This window comes from Coffea eugenioides, chromosome 8, assembly GCF_003713205.1.
Source record: "Coffea eugenioides isolate CCC68of chromosome 8, Ceug_1.0, whole genome shotgun sequence".
Taxonomy (NCBI): domain Eukaryota; kingdom Viridiplantae; phylum Streptophyta; class Magnoliopsida; order Gentianales; family Rubiaceae; genus Coffea; species Coffea eugenioides.
The window spans coordinates 24273625-24287988 of record NC_040042.1 but is presented as its reverse complement, the minus strand read 5'-3'; the positions used below and the strand labels follow the sequence as shown (position 1 = coordinate 24287988).

At 35.1% G+C, this 14364-nt stretch overlaps 1 protein-coding gene across 1 annotated transcript; it reads left to right on the top strand.

The window, feature by feature from the left end:
• The first annotated feature begins 599 nt into the window (after positions 1 to 599).
• On the top strand, positions 600 to 1148 carry LOC113780438. Its single transcript, XM_027326240.1, has one exon. It carries the CDS (start codon positions 600 to 602, stop codon positions 1146 to 1148), a length of 549 nt encoding a protein of 182 aa, XP_027182041.1.
• The last annotated feature ends 13216 nt before the right edge of the window (positions 1149 to 14364 follow it).

Below are 14364 nucleotides of genomic sequence, written 5' to 3'. Positions count from 1 at the left end.
AGCCACTTCCCTTTGAGGCTCAATTTAAACCAACATAACGGAAACGAGCGGAATATACACAGAAAATGATGAAAGAATTAAAATTCCAGCAAGACCTTCAATCAAAAAAGTCAAGAGGCAGAAGAAAACTTGCTCTTTGTAAGTTAGTGATTCCTTATTCAGTCTCACTGTATGAGCTCCAAATGGAATCATTCAAGAACCTACAAACCAAATGAGACAACCCAGAGCGATGTAACCTGTAGGATTACATATCAGTAGAGTGGTCCAGCTGGTGGTTGTGTCATGGCCTAAAGCTCCAAGAACTCGAGAATTGGTAGTTGATGATTGAATGGGGATTGTTGTTAAAGACAATCAAATAGAATAGGAAATAGAATATTTGTATATTAATTTGATTAGTTAGTTGCCATCTTAGTAAAACTCAAAGGCTAATTTATAGGCATTAGAATAGGATATAATTGGCATTGTATCGTGTATAAAGTTGTATCTTTTGGTCTTGGATGATTTGAAGAACAAATCCTTTCACCAAAATATCTTCTTATTATGGTACTAGAGCACCGAATCTAGGAATCTGAAAACTTTTGCTCATTCCAATATTAATCATGGGGGACACAAACAAGCCAACTCAATTGAGCATGGCATCCAAGTTTGACAATCCCAATCATCCTTTGTATCTTCACCATTCAGATCAACCTGGATTGGTTCTTGTATCACAAGTTCTCACTGAAGAAAACTACAACGTATGGAATCACTCCATGACTGTGGCCTTGATGGTCAAAAACAAATATGGCTTTGTTGATGAATCGATTTTACGACCAAACGAAGATGCAGAAGACAAATTGCAGCAGTGGATTCGTTGCAACAATCTCATCAAGACCTGGATATTAGGTTCACTTTCCAAGGAAATTGCAGCAAGTGTTTTCTATTGTGAAGGAGCAAAGGCAATTTGGGATGAACTCTATAAACGTTTCTCTCAAGTAAACAATATCCAAGTTCTTCACATTGAAAACGAGATACATGATTGTATTCAAGGAACCATGTCTATTAGTTCCTATTTTACCAGACTCAAAGGATTATGGGATGAAAAAGACGTCCTTTTTCCTATTGCAGCTTGCCAATATGGAACTATGAAGGAAGAGCTATCCTATTGAGAAACACAGAAAACCATCAAGTTTCTCATGGGATTGACTGAATCCTTTGAAATAATATGGGTACAAATATTGACAATGAATCCCTTTCCAAAGGTCAGTAAGGTTTATTCCCTTGTGCTTAGACATGAACGACAATGAGATGTGTCTTCAGGAAAGAATACAGTTCAGCCTGAGACAGCAGCATTTGCAATCAAGGATCCAAACAAGAAGGACAACAATCACAAGTGTGAAAAAGATGGACATAGCACAGACAACTGTCAGGCACATTTGAAGTGCTCTTATTGCGGATAGAAGGGCCACACAATTGATCTTTGTCAAAAACTTGAGAAGGATCAATCATTCTGAATGACTATAGCAAAGCAAGGTAATCAATTTGATACTTCACACCAGTTGAAAAAACTAACATACCCAACTCATTGCTTTTTACTCAAGAACAGTGCCAACAAATCCTACTAATGTTTAAGAATAATAGTCTTCCATGGCAAATCAAGTTGGTAATTCTTCAGTTCATGATGAACTTTCAGGTAAAGTTCTTTGTTTTTCATCTCAAGGCAAGAAAACCACATGGATCCTTGATAGTGGAGCAACTGATAATATCATGAGCAACTGATAATATCATTTGCAACCCTGAATTGTTTACCACTTCAAAAAATTATTAGAAATAAGATAGTAAAACTGCCAGATGGATCTATTACTGATCTTACACATGTTGGTCGAGTTGTCTTCGCATCTAATTTGGTTCTTGATGATGTTTCATGTGTCCCAAATTTTCAATTAAACCTCATCTCCATAACACGGCTTGCCCGCTACTTCTTTTGTACCATCATATTTCTTACTCATTTTTGTGTGATACATGACCTACGCTCAGGGAAGATGATTGGGACGGGAACTGGACACAGGGGACTCTACTATCTTGATGAAGTACAGACATCCTCGTGTAATTTGGTCATTCCCTCTTTCTCCATTATTTGGCATCAACGCCTTGGACACCCTTCAAATAAAGTGTCTATTTTATTTCCTAGTTTGGATAATAACTTTTGCTGTACACATGACTGTTCAGTTTGCCCCTTAGCAAAATAAACCAGATTGCCTTTTCTTTTGAGTAAAGTTTCTAGTCAAACACCTTTTGAGAAATTGCATGTTGACATTTGGGGTGGATACCATGTTACATCAGTTTATGGAGCTCGATATTTTCTCACCATCATTGATGACTTTACTAGGTGCACTTGGGTTTATTTGATGCGTTATAAATCTAAAACTCAAACCTACCTAATCAATTTCATTAATATGGTTGAAACTCAATTTTCTTGCAAGGCTAAGGTTGTGCGTAATGACAATGGCCATGAGTTCACACTCAAAGACTATTATATGTCCAAAGGAATCATCCATCACACTAGTTGTGTTAATACTCCACAAAAAAATGGGACGGTTGAACGTAAACATAGACATTTGGTAACTATGGCATGAGTTTTGCTTTTTCAAACCCATCTTCCTAAAACCTTCTGGAGAGATGCCATTCTAACTTCTGCATACCTTATAAATGCATACCTACGCCCATTTTGCAAGGAAAAACACCTTATGAACGGTTTTTTCATTCAACACCCAATTACTCACATTTAAGAGTATTTGGATGTTTATATTTCGCCTCCACTCATGCCCAAAGGACCTAAGTTTGATAAATGTGCAACCCGGTGTATTTTTCTTGGTTATCCTTATGAAAAAAAAAGATTACCGAGTATATGATCTTGAGTTCCACAAAGTTTTTGTGTTTCATGATGTTACCTTCTTTGAACAAGAATTCCCCTTCAAAAATACTTCCGCTACCATTGAGAAATCTGTTACATCCACTCATGATAAATTCATTTTCTATGATGATCCTATCATATTACAAAACTCCATCGAAACACCTAAACCTGCTCCACCAGATCATGACGACCCTAAGAATGTTGTCAACAATTCTCATCATATTATTCTAACTATTTTCACACCTGCCCCTATACATCGCCACTCCACAAGACCAATCAAACGTCTTTCCTTTCTTCAGAATTATCATGTAGAAGCAGTCCTCTCGTCTCGGCCTGACCCCTCATCAACCTCTAGCATGGTCACAACTTCAGGTATGCCATACAATCTTTCTCAAGTCTTTTCATATGACCAATAATCGCCTCTCATAAATTTTTCACCACTTCTTTAACCATTGCAAAAGAACCAACTAGTTTTTTACAAGCTCTGAAAGATCCTCTATGGCACATAGCCATGCGCAATGAAATCGATGCCCTCCAAGCAAAAAATACATTGACACTTATGCCTCTCCCACCTGACAAGAAACCAATAGGATGTAAATGAGTGTACAAAGTGAAGCTCAAATCTAATGGAACCATAGAGCATTACAAGGCTCGCTTGGTTGCCAAAGAATACAATCAGATTGAAGGACTTGATTATCGAGAGGCTTTTGCCCCAGTTGCTAAGCTAGTTACTGTGCGTGTCCTACTTAGTGTTGCTGCAATTCAAGGATGACATCTCCACCAACTTGATGTCAACAATGCCTTTTTGCATGGCGATCTTGATGAAGATATATATATGTCCCTACCACGGGGATTCGGATGAAAGGGGGAGACTCGAGTATGCAAACTTAGCAAGTCACTCTATGATCGAAAACAAGTTTCTTGACATTGGTTTCTGAAATTATCTTCAGCTCTTAAGATTGCTGGTTTTCAGCAATCAAAGGCAGATTATTCATTATTCGTCTGATCTCACAAAGGTAGTTTCACATCAATTCTTGTACATGTTGATGATATGATCTTAGCAGGCAATGATATGCAACATATTCAAGACTCAAAGGAATTTTTATCCAAATAATTCAAACTCAAGGACCTTTGTCAACTCAAATATTTCTTGGGAATAGAGGTGGCAAGGTTTTCAGAAGGTATTTCTCTCTCTCAAAGAAAATGTGCATTACAGATATTAGAAGATGTTGGATTTCTTGGAGCTAAACCAACAAGGTTTCCCACGGAACAAAACTTGGCTCTTACACAATCTGATAGAGATATTCTGAATGACCCTTTAATGTATGGGCATCTTGTAGGAAGGTTGATTTATTTGACCATCACTAGACCATATTTGGTCTATGCAGTTCATGTTTTAAGTCAGTTTATGGACAAACCATGTGTGCCACATCTTGAAGCAGCACATAGAGTTCTTAGATACATAAAGCAAATACCAGGACAAGGGATTTTATTACCCTCTACAGACACACTTCAATTAAAGGCCTTTTATGATGCGGATTGGGCACGTTGCAAAGATACAAGAAGGTCTATAACAGGGTACTGCATATTTCTTGGACAATCACCCATTTCTTGGAAGACAAATAAGCAAACTAGGGTGACTTGATCAACTACAGAGGCAGAATATCGTTTTATGGCCACTACTTGTTGCGAAGTTACTTGGTTGAAGAATGTCTTGAAAGACTTAGGAATCAAACATCCCCAACCAATTATGTTGTTTTATGACAATCAAGCTGCTTTACACATTGCCTTGAATCTGATCTTTCATGAACGCACGAAGCACATCGAAATTGACTATCACTTAGTTCGTGAGAGAATTCAAGAAGGCTTGATTAAAACAGCACATGTAAGGACCAATGATCAAATTGCTGACTTATTCACCAAGGCGAAGAGTACACCGTAGTTTGAGACATTACTTAGCAAGTTGGGTGTTATTTGTGACGCCCCCACTTCTTTCTAAGGCGAACCAAAGGGTATCCGCGGGACGCCTGTCCAACTCTCACCAGGACTCAAGCAATTTACGTTCAAACTTATAACGGTACTAAACATCACACCCAGATAATATAAATGCAATTAGTGCGGAAGCGTTCAAACTTAACAATATTTAACAATTACCAAATCCATATAACGGGTTTCCAAATACATCCCAAAATATACAATAGCCAAAAAGTTTAGTCAAAAGAATTGGAACCCTATTACAAAAGTCCACAAAAATACTCAAAATGAAAATTTCCTCCGAGTCCCATTCAAGCCCAAACCTGTTAAGGAAAACAAATCTACAGGGTGAGCAAAACGCTCGTGAGGCCAAGAACACACATGCAAGTACATTGTTCAAGTAACAATCCCAGATTGACAAGTCGAGCAATAATATATCCAATGATTAACAATTTACGAGGTAAGTAACCATAAACAATTCAAGGATACTGGAGCTCTCAGGAGCTATGTTCCACTTGCGCGATCAATAACCTCCACGAGTTGACACTCCGTCACTCGGGTAGGTTTGGTCCGTAGAATTTCACTTAACCCGTTCCCTTTCACCTTACATACCCCTGTTTCGAGCCCGCCTGTCATTTGTTTAAGGCGATACTACTCGAGTATGCCAAGCAAGATCTCTTACTAGATCAAACTTTTCAATTTTTTCCATGGTTTACCAAGGAGTCCAACCAGGCCCATGCCGGCTCGAGTCCAAGGTTCGCCAATGAGATGTGGACGTCCCCTAAGCATGTTCGAGTGTCGAGGAGATTCACTCCAACAATGTATGCAGCCATAGCATATTATTTCAAGTCAAGTAAGCAAGTATCATGTGCAAGCAATTTAGACATTCGAGTATTTCAAGTGCGAGTCACTTATTTCAAGCGAGAACGGATGCGATAAAGTACACCCCCGTCTCGAATTTTAAAATCTCAAGTATCCATAACAAGTAAACATGTATCTGGTTCACAGGAGTTCAAGTAACACACATTTGACACTCACCAAGTAAACAAGAAGAAACGGCACTAGAAGTTCAAGCGTCCACCGAGGGATCCTCTTGAAGTTCCTCTTGTGTGCCTGAGCAATTTATAAGGATTTATCACTCAAAAACCCCAATTATTATAAAGATTGTACTTAATGCACAATCTAAGAAAATTCCAAAGAAAACGAATCCCAACCACCCGTAAATCGGGGTTCAAAGATGGGATTTTAAAGCACAAAAGCAATTGAGGTTTCTTCTTGGAAATCAAGTTTAATACATTCAAGTAACATCAAAGGAATAAGGAGAATTTAAAAATCTCCATTTCCTTAAGATTCAGAAATTTCAGTTTTGGTACGAGATATTTGAAAAATCGTATCTCATTCTTTACAAGTCCAAAATTGGAAAAATCGGTACCGTTGGAAACCTCTTCCAAAACTAAAGGTTCCTAGAATACACTTCTCTAAGATTCCAAATGGAAAATATTTAAAAATGAGCTCAAAGTCGCTGTTTTGGTTCATAAGGCAGATTTAAGTTGGTTTTTGGCCAATTTTGAAAATTTGGTAAAATTCACTTGATTGGAACTAGCCTTTGCAATTTGCAACTCTAGTAGTGTTGTAGTCCAAGTTTACAACAAAACAAGCGGAACGAGAAACGGAGTTTTGAGTACTAAGATATGGTAGCTCAAAATTACCCAAATTTCCTTGTTAAACAAGGGTTTTCCAAAATCAAGTCTTGAACTTTGGAAATTTATTTGAGCCATGAAACGGTCTCGAAATAACACCAAAATTAGCAGTATAATACCACCATATAAGGGTTGTCGCTCTACCTAATTTCATGGAAAAATACCTTCGGAAAGGTAGTCAACCAAACATCCAAAGTTTCGAAAAATCCTAAGGCAGAACTGCCTTGAGCTTTTTGTTTTCCATCCCAAACATTTGACCAGGGAAAATCCTTCAAACATGGTTCATTTGTGTAGGAAAAGCCTAAGAAACATTCATGGTACATTTGGTAAGTGTTTTAACTCCAAGAAATTCAATTGGCAAGTCCACACCAAGTCTAGCATCAATTTTGCCCAACATTTAGGATTTTCAAGAACAGGGCAGGTTTCGTATTTTGATCACAAATCACTCAATTCAACTCAGAATTAAGCATGATTGATGGCGTTAGAAAATACATTCATAAAACTATAATTTCACAGAAGAAATCGTTTCGAAATTCAGCACACAACTAGTTCAAATTCGAGCCTCAAGTTGTAGCTTCTGAACTTCGTTCCAGGAAAACAGAGAAACAGGACAGACATCTTTAAACGGTTGGTACGGACTACTCGGGTGGAATTAGGGTTTGTATTTTATACCGTTGGAAAGCTGGGAATGTCTAATTTCAAATGCCACTGACGGAACTTGATTTCGATGTTGGAGCACAGAGTTATGGATGAAACAAGAAGGCTGTCTGAGCATTACGGCAAAAATTTTCCAGGTTTACTAGCTTTGCAAGATTAATCCATTTGACCAACCAAACCTCAATATTTTTCGATGAAACTTTATACACCATCTATACAGCATATAAACATCATATACAAGCCATCAAAAACCCAGAATTTTGCAAAAAGAGGCACGATCAAAACAGGGGCAGAATTGGAAACTTTTTAACCATGCAATCCTTGAAGTTTATACTAGCTAGGCACCATTAATCTACCAATTTGAGCACTAAACCAACATTAAATCCATCATCAAGCATCACATCAACCGTCAATCCAAGAGTGGGAGTTCATAGAGCCCACCTTCAAAATTTTCCAACAATAACAAGCCACCCACATGAATAACTAAGCTCATAAGTGTAAATAAACTTCTATAAACCAAGTTTCTAGGTTTAGATCATCACATACTCTAGTTGATGTCAAAGGCAGTGATTTTTGGTCCTTTTTGCTCCAGCAAAACCGTGAATGTTAGCTCCTTTTTGCAGCTTAATAAGGTCTAAGTGTAGAGCTAAGTGTGGATGAAATTTGGTGTGAGTTGGATGAAGATTGGTGAAGTTTTGTAAAGAAAATTTGAAGAACAATGGTGTTCTTTTCCCTTGAGTTGGCCGGCCAAAGAGAGGTGAGGAGAGAGAGTATTTTGATCAAATTTAGCTTCCTAAGGAAGATTCATTTGTGTGGCCCATATTTGTGCAAAAGTCAACTCTCTAATAGTACGCGTACGCGCGCATTTTTGTGCTCGATCCCTTTCGAGTTTATTTCACTAGTACACTAAACCTCTAATACACTTATATTCATATAAATATTATTCACTCTTAATTGTCCCAAAATAATGGTCTAAAGTCCCTCAATTAATCGCGCGCGTGAAACCGCGTATTTCCAATTTAGGCGCGATAGAGTGAAACCTTCGAGAAATTCTTATAACGATCGTACCACTAACTATCACTTGAGTACTTAAACCTAAAATTATCTATTTTAGGACCATTATACATGTCTCCAATTTTCCGAGCTTATTGTACTCCCAATTGGCTAAAATTTTCAAACACGTTTTCACTATTTTCATTAATCGAGCTTCCAAAAATTAATTTTTGAAACGAGTCACTTTAAAACTATAATGAAGTCATAATTCCATGTATTTAAGTCTAATAAGGTTAGAAAATAATAATCGGAGCAAATATTCAAATAAATAATTAAATAAGCAAAAATAGGAGTCCAAAAATAATAATTTTTACGAGTCCTCACATTATTAACATACACTCCAACTTCAAGGGGAGTATTAAAGACAATCAAATAGAATAGGAAATAGAATAATTTGTATATTAATTTGATTAGTTAGTTGCCATCCTAGTAAAAGTCAAAGATTAATTTATAGGCATTAGAATAGGATCTAATTGGTATTGTATCGTGTATAAAGTTGTACCTTTTGCTCTTGGATGATTTGAAGAACAAATCCTTTCACCAAAATATCTTCTTATTAGTTGTCAATGGAGTGCTTGATGTAATAGTTGCAGTAGTAGCTAAAGATCGGGAAGGAGTTGAAGGGGCAACTGATCTAGGAAAGTGGTTGTAGGCTTGTGAATTGCATTTAGACAATTTTGTCCTTGAAAAATGTATGCTTGCAAGTGATGTGAGGTCAATTTCGTCTCCCTTGATGGTAGAATAAGACGGAAGGACCTAAAAGTTACAATTTGGTTAATTCAGTGATATTTTTGGCTAATAATTTAGTTTAGTGACCAAAAATGGTACAAGTTGATATTTTAGTGATATTTGGAGCAATTTGCTCTTTTCTTAAATAGATTTGGACTTAGAGTTTTCTCCACATTTACTATCAAATATGTTTTATGTAGATTACCTTCATTTTTTCCCAAAGGGGCAAAAGATGTGAAGAACATTATGTGCAAGTAAATTTTGTTTTTCTACACATTGAATATTTAATAGCCACATATTATGGCACTTTGTTTCCATTCATGCTTAGTTTCAACATGAAATCCTTGAACAATTTTCAAAATTAACTTGTTCGAGAATAAAAAATTTATATCTAAATAAGAAACAAATCAATTCTTTTAAAGGAAATTTATGCCAACAAAATTTCAATGGTAAACTACAACATCAAGCTCGATACGACATAAATTAATTTCAAAAAATTATATGTGCATCCATGTTCAGAGCATGATAGTTGCACATTGGCATATTACATTTTATGGTAATTATTTGATATGTTATTTTCTAAAATGTCAATATCGACAATGCTAGAATTCATTCACTAATTTACATTTGTTGAAATTTATTTCCACTTGGGGTTTTCTCCACATTTAACGCCTTATTGTCTAATGTAGAATTTCTTGCTGTTTTCCCATGGAATAGAAAAGGTCAAGATCATTTTCCAAGGTAAATTTTTTCTCCTACTCATGTTGATTGTTGATTGTTGGTTGCTAAGGAGCTTTATTTTTCATCTATGTTTAATCTAAAATAAAGTCCCCTATTATGATGTGGAACATATAAGTACATTTTTAGGAGGGTAAAATATACAAAATCTACTTATGGTCTCGCCAAAAGTTAACAAGATGCCATATGGTTTTGAAATATTCACATAACCCTCTTATACTTTAAACTAATATGGAATTTCACATGTAACTATGTGGCTTGCAAGTGATATATTATTTTTTAATTTTTTTCTTTTTTTTCAAATTTTTCTTTTATTTTTTGTGCTTAAATTCTTTTCGTGTAACTATCATGGGTGGTTTTAGAAATTTAAAAACTTTTGAGACACTTGTAAAATTTTAAAACTTATTTATCATCCCCCTTCCTCTTTCCCCTATTTTTCCCCTTCACCCCAGCCACTCATCAACCGCCACCACCCTCTTCTCTTCTCTTCCCCCTTCCATTCACCCCTCTCTCCTCATTTTCCTGTCCCAAACCTAGTCACTAAGATTTTAAAATCTAATTGGATTCTTAAACTACTGCAATAAAGTTAAATCCATTAAAAAAAAAAACAAAAGTGTGACAAATCCCTCAACTAGTTAGGATTGTCAACTGATATCTACTCACTATCACATAGTAGTTACTACTCTTCACACACATTACATATAGCCTAACAAGAGTCCTTGAAGAATCAATTTGCTACTTAGAAATCGACCATGGAAGGTGGAAATGATGGTGGTGGAACAAGAATTGTACCAAAATCAGTCATGGAGGTAGTCTAGAGAACCTCAATCAACATTGAGGAAGTTGGGATCTTTTCTAATGATTTCCTATCCCTTTGTGATAATGATGTCCTATCCCAGATTAACATTCTTCAAAGGGCTCAGTCCCTTTTCTTGCTTGCCAAAATTACCATGACCTTTTTCATTTGTATGTTTAAACAAGCCAAAAAATGGTTTCTTTTGTTTTTTGTTTGTGGATTTTGTTTAATTGAATTATTGAATCTGAATTTGATGTAAAATTTTTGGTGGTTTTGTAGTGAAGTTGAGATGCAATGGAGTGGACCTAGATGAACATGCTGTCAAGTCAGAGCGTGTATGTATTCTATTCTTCAATTATTGTTTAATTTTTGGGCAGGGAAAGGGGGGGAGAGGAGTGGGGGAGAAAAGAGGAGGAGGGAGAGGAAAAGAGGAAGAGAAGGAAAGGAAAAGTGGGGAGTAAAGAGAGAAGAGAATGGAATGGTAGAGGGTAGCAAACGGTGGTGGTAGGAGAAAGAGGGAGATGGTGGTGCTTAGCAACCATGGTACCTGATTAAATTTCCGAGTAATGTACTTATTACAATACCATTATGAACTTCATTATATGCTTTGTTGTGATTGGTATTTTGAAACCTACTATGACAAGACCATGTTCTAAATATATGCTTACCGTGCACAATCAACACAGTAAGCAAAAAAAAAATTAACTTAGAGCACTACCGTGCACAATCAGTACGGCAGCATCTTGAATTTTTTTTTTTTTTAAATATGAAGTGCTACCATGTTGAGTCAGCACGGCGCTATGTTAGCAAGGGTGAAAGGAGATTATTTGATAAAGGGATGGGTCAGCGCGGCAGTAGATATCAAACTACGAACACGGGCCCGAACAATTATCAAGAAAATCGTTCGAGCCGGTTTGTGCAAAATACACAAAATGTAATTTGGTATGCACACGGTATAATCCACTTTCAATAACGTGCAACTATGGAACAAAATTTCATAGACCCCACACATGGTGTGAAAAATGATGTACAAGATATAATCTGAAACTTTTTTTTTTTTTGGAAAAATCGTTCAAAACGTCCCTCACATTTTACAAGATGACTTTTTTCGTCCATCACTTTTAAAAGTGTAATTTTACGTCCCAAATTTGGTCCCTACCTATGTTTCTCACTAGTTGTTGGCCGGAATCCACTGCGTGACTTACATGTGATCATTTTTTAAGGGCAAAATTGTCAAATCAAATTTTTACATAATCTGATTCATAATCCCTCATATTTCACAAAATGAATTTTTTCGTCCCTAATATTTTACAAAATGAATTGTTTCGTTCCTCATATTTTAAAAAATGAATTTTTCCATCCTTCATCGATCATGTGTATTTATAGCTTTTTTTCTATAAACCCACGTATATGTCTATTTGATTTTACCTGAACAGTACGAATAACATGTAATTTATCTCTATTAAATTTCATCTAAACATGCTCATCGTAGTTATACACATGCTATTCAATAGATATATATAGGAGTTTAAAATTAATAATTTTGTTTGAAACCCATGTATATATTTATATGATTTCACCATTTGAACCTATTCAATATTTGTGACATTTCTCTTTTGGTAATAATTTATTTATTGAATTGTATAATAAGGTTATCTAATTAATGGGTCCTAACTCGAATTCTATAATAATGCTAACAAATTTCAGTTTAAATACGAAATTTCTACTCGATACTTTTAAGACCAAAAGTTAAATTACTTGTCCTGTGATTGTCTTAAAATTTGAAAATACCAATTACTTATTTCTTTTTGTCATACTTTTCTTTTGTTTATTTTTCTATCCAAATTTAATTTGATATAAATATTCGATAATATTTAGAATTAACTGTCTTCTTTATTTTCAAATTTCGAGTAAAAGAAAATGAATATAAGTGAAAAACTAACAATTTTTTTAAATCCATGTATATATCTATCTGATTTCACTTGAGCAGTACGGATAGTATGTAATATATCTCTATTTGATTTCACATGCTATTCGTACTGTTCAGGTGAAATCAAATAGATATATACATGGATTTAAAAAAAATTATTCACACACATGATCAATAAAAGATGAAAAAATTCATTTTGAAAAATGTGAAGGATGAAAAAATTCATTTTGTGAAATGTAAGGGACGAAAAAATTTATTTTATGAAATGTGAGGAATTATGAATCGAATTATATAAAACTTGATTTGACAATTTTACCCTTAAAATATGATCACATGCAAGACACGTGGTGAATTCCAGCCAAAAACTAGTCGGAAACTTAAGTAGGAACCAAATTTGACCAATGTGAATTTGTAAGGGACGTAAAATTACATTTTTAAAAGTGAGGGATGAAAAAAGTTATTTTGTAAAATGTGAAAGACGTTTTAAACGTTTTTTTTTTTTTTTTTTGCCAAATCTTGGCGAAGAACCTTCAGGAATGGTTGCTTCCAACAACCATTCCTAACCCTCCTCCTTTGACTACTAATCTCAAATGTCATTTCGTATCATTTTGGAGACTACTATCAATTGATGGATTCAAGGGATGCTCATTCGAATTGCTATGTCCATTTTATGACTCATCAAAAATCTCTAGTCTATCTTTCTCATATTATAACGCGGAGTACATTGCCTGATGTGCTCTGGAAAACACACAATTTATCACATTTGACTTTGAAAATAAATTATCGGCACCAAAAATAGAAGCTCTAGAATAGACTAGAATTGGTCCCAGTAGTTAACATTGTAAATTTCTCAAGATTTTAGTATGAGTTTTTTGGCTTTTGGGTAAAATACTAAGACCTTAATTGATTATCCCTTCATTCCATTTCTCTCAGATTAGTAGTTTGATATCAAGAAATAAATACAAAATAAATCAACTTCCTTTAATGAATATAATTGGATGGAACGAAGACCAATTCCAATCTCCCCAGGAAAAGCTAAAAGGGGAAAAGAAAAAGAAATTAATTTTTTTTTTTTGACAAATTCCCACCAATAATGCTCATTTCAAAAAATATCACATTTTTGGCGTTTTGTTGGAACCTCTTACCCACATCGGGTCGCTGCATGTCTGAAATGCAGCGACCATGAAATATTATTATTTTCTTTTTCATTTTTTTATGTGTCAAAACGTTGTAGAAAAAAAATTTTACTAGGAATCCATTAGATCAGTTCACAACTTTTTTTTTTCAAAACTTTTTCACTTTCATATGTAATTTGTTAAGTCACTTGGTATTGGAGACTTAATATCAACTCGATATCTATGAACACAAATAGGATCATACCATATGCATGGATTAATGAATAGTATTTATTTTCGATATTTATGGATATTATTTATAAGACTTTAATAATTAATGTCTAATTATATGTCCAATTATAGTGTCCAATTTTTTTTAGCAATTGTTTTTTCCATGTGAACCTCTACATCATTTGTCAACAAAGACACATAAAGGGAACGAATATAAAGGCAAATTCAAATTTATATTCTCCCAAGCACCATTTATAAATATGGTCTTCCATTGTTCCTGTCCAAAGTCAATTCATGCCAAAATTGCCAATACAGAATACATTCCATGGAAATGTCCAACCCCATTTGGCTTGGATTATTCCAACCCCATTATATTATCAAAGAGTAAAATACACAAAACCCCCTTGTAGTATCTACGAAAGGCACAAAACCTCCTTATTGTTTAGAAACCCCTACATAACCACCTCATACTTTTAACTACCTCATACTTTTAATTAAAATGGAATTTGACCTTTAACTGGTTTGTGACCTGAGACTTTGCGAGATTT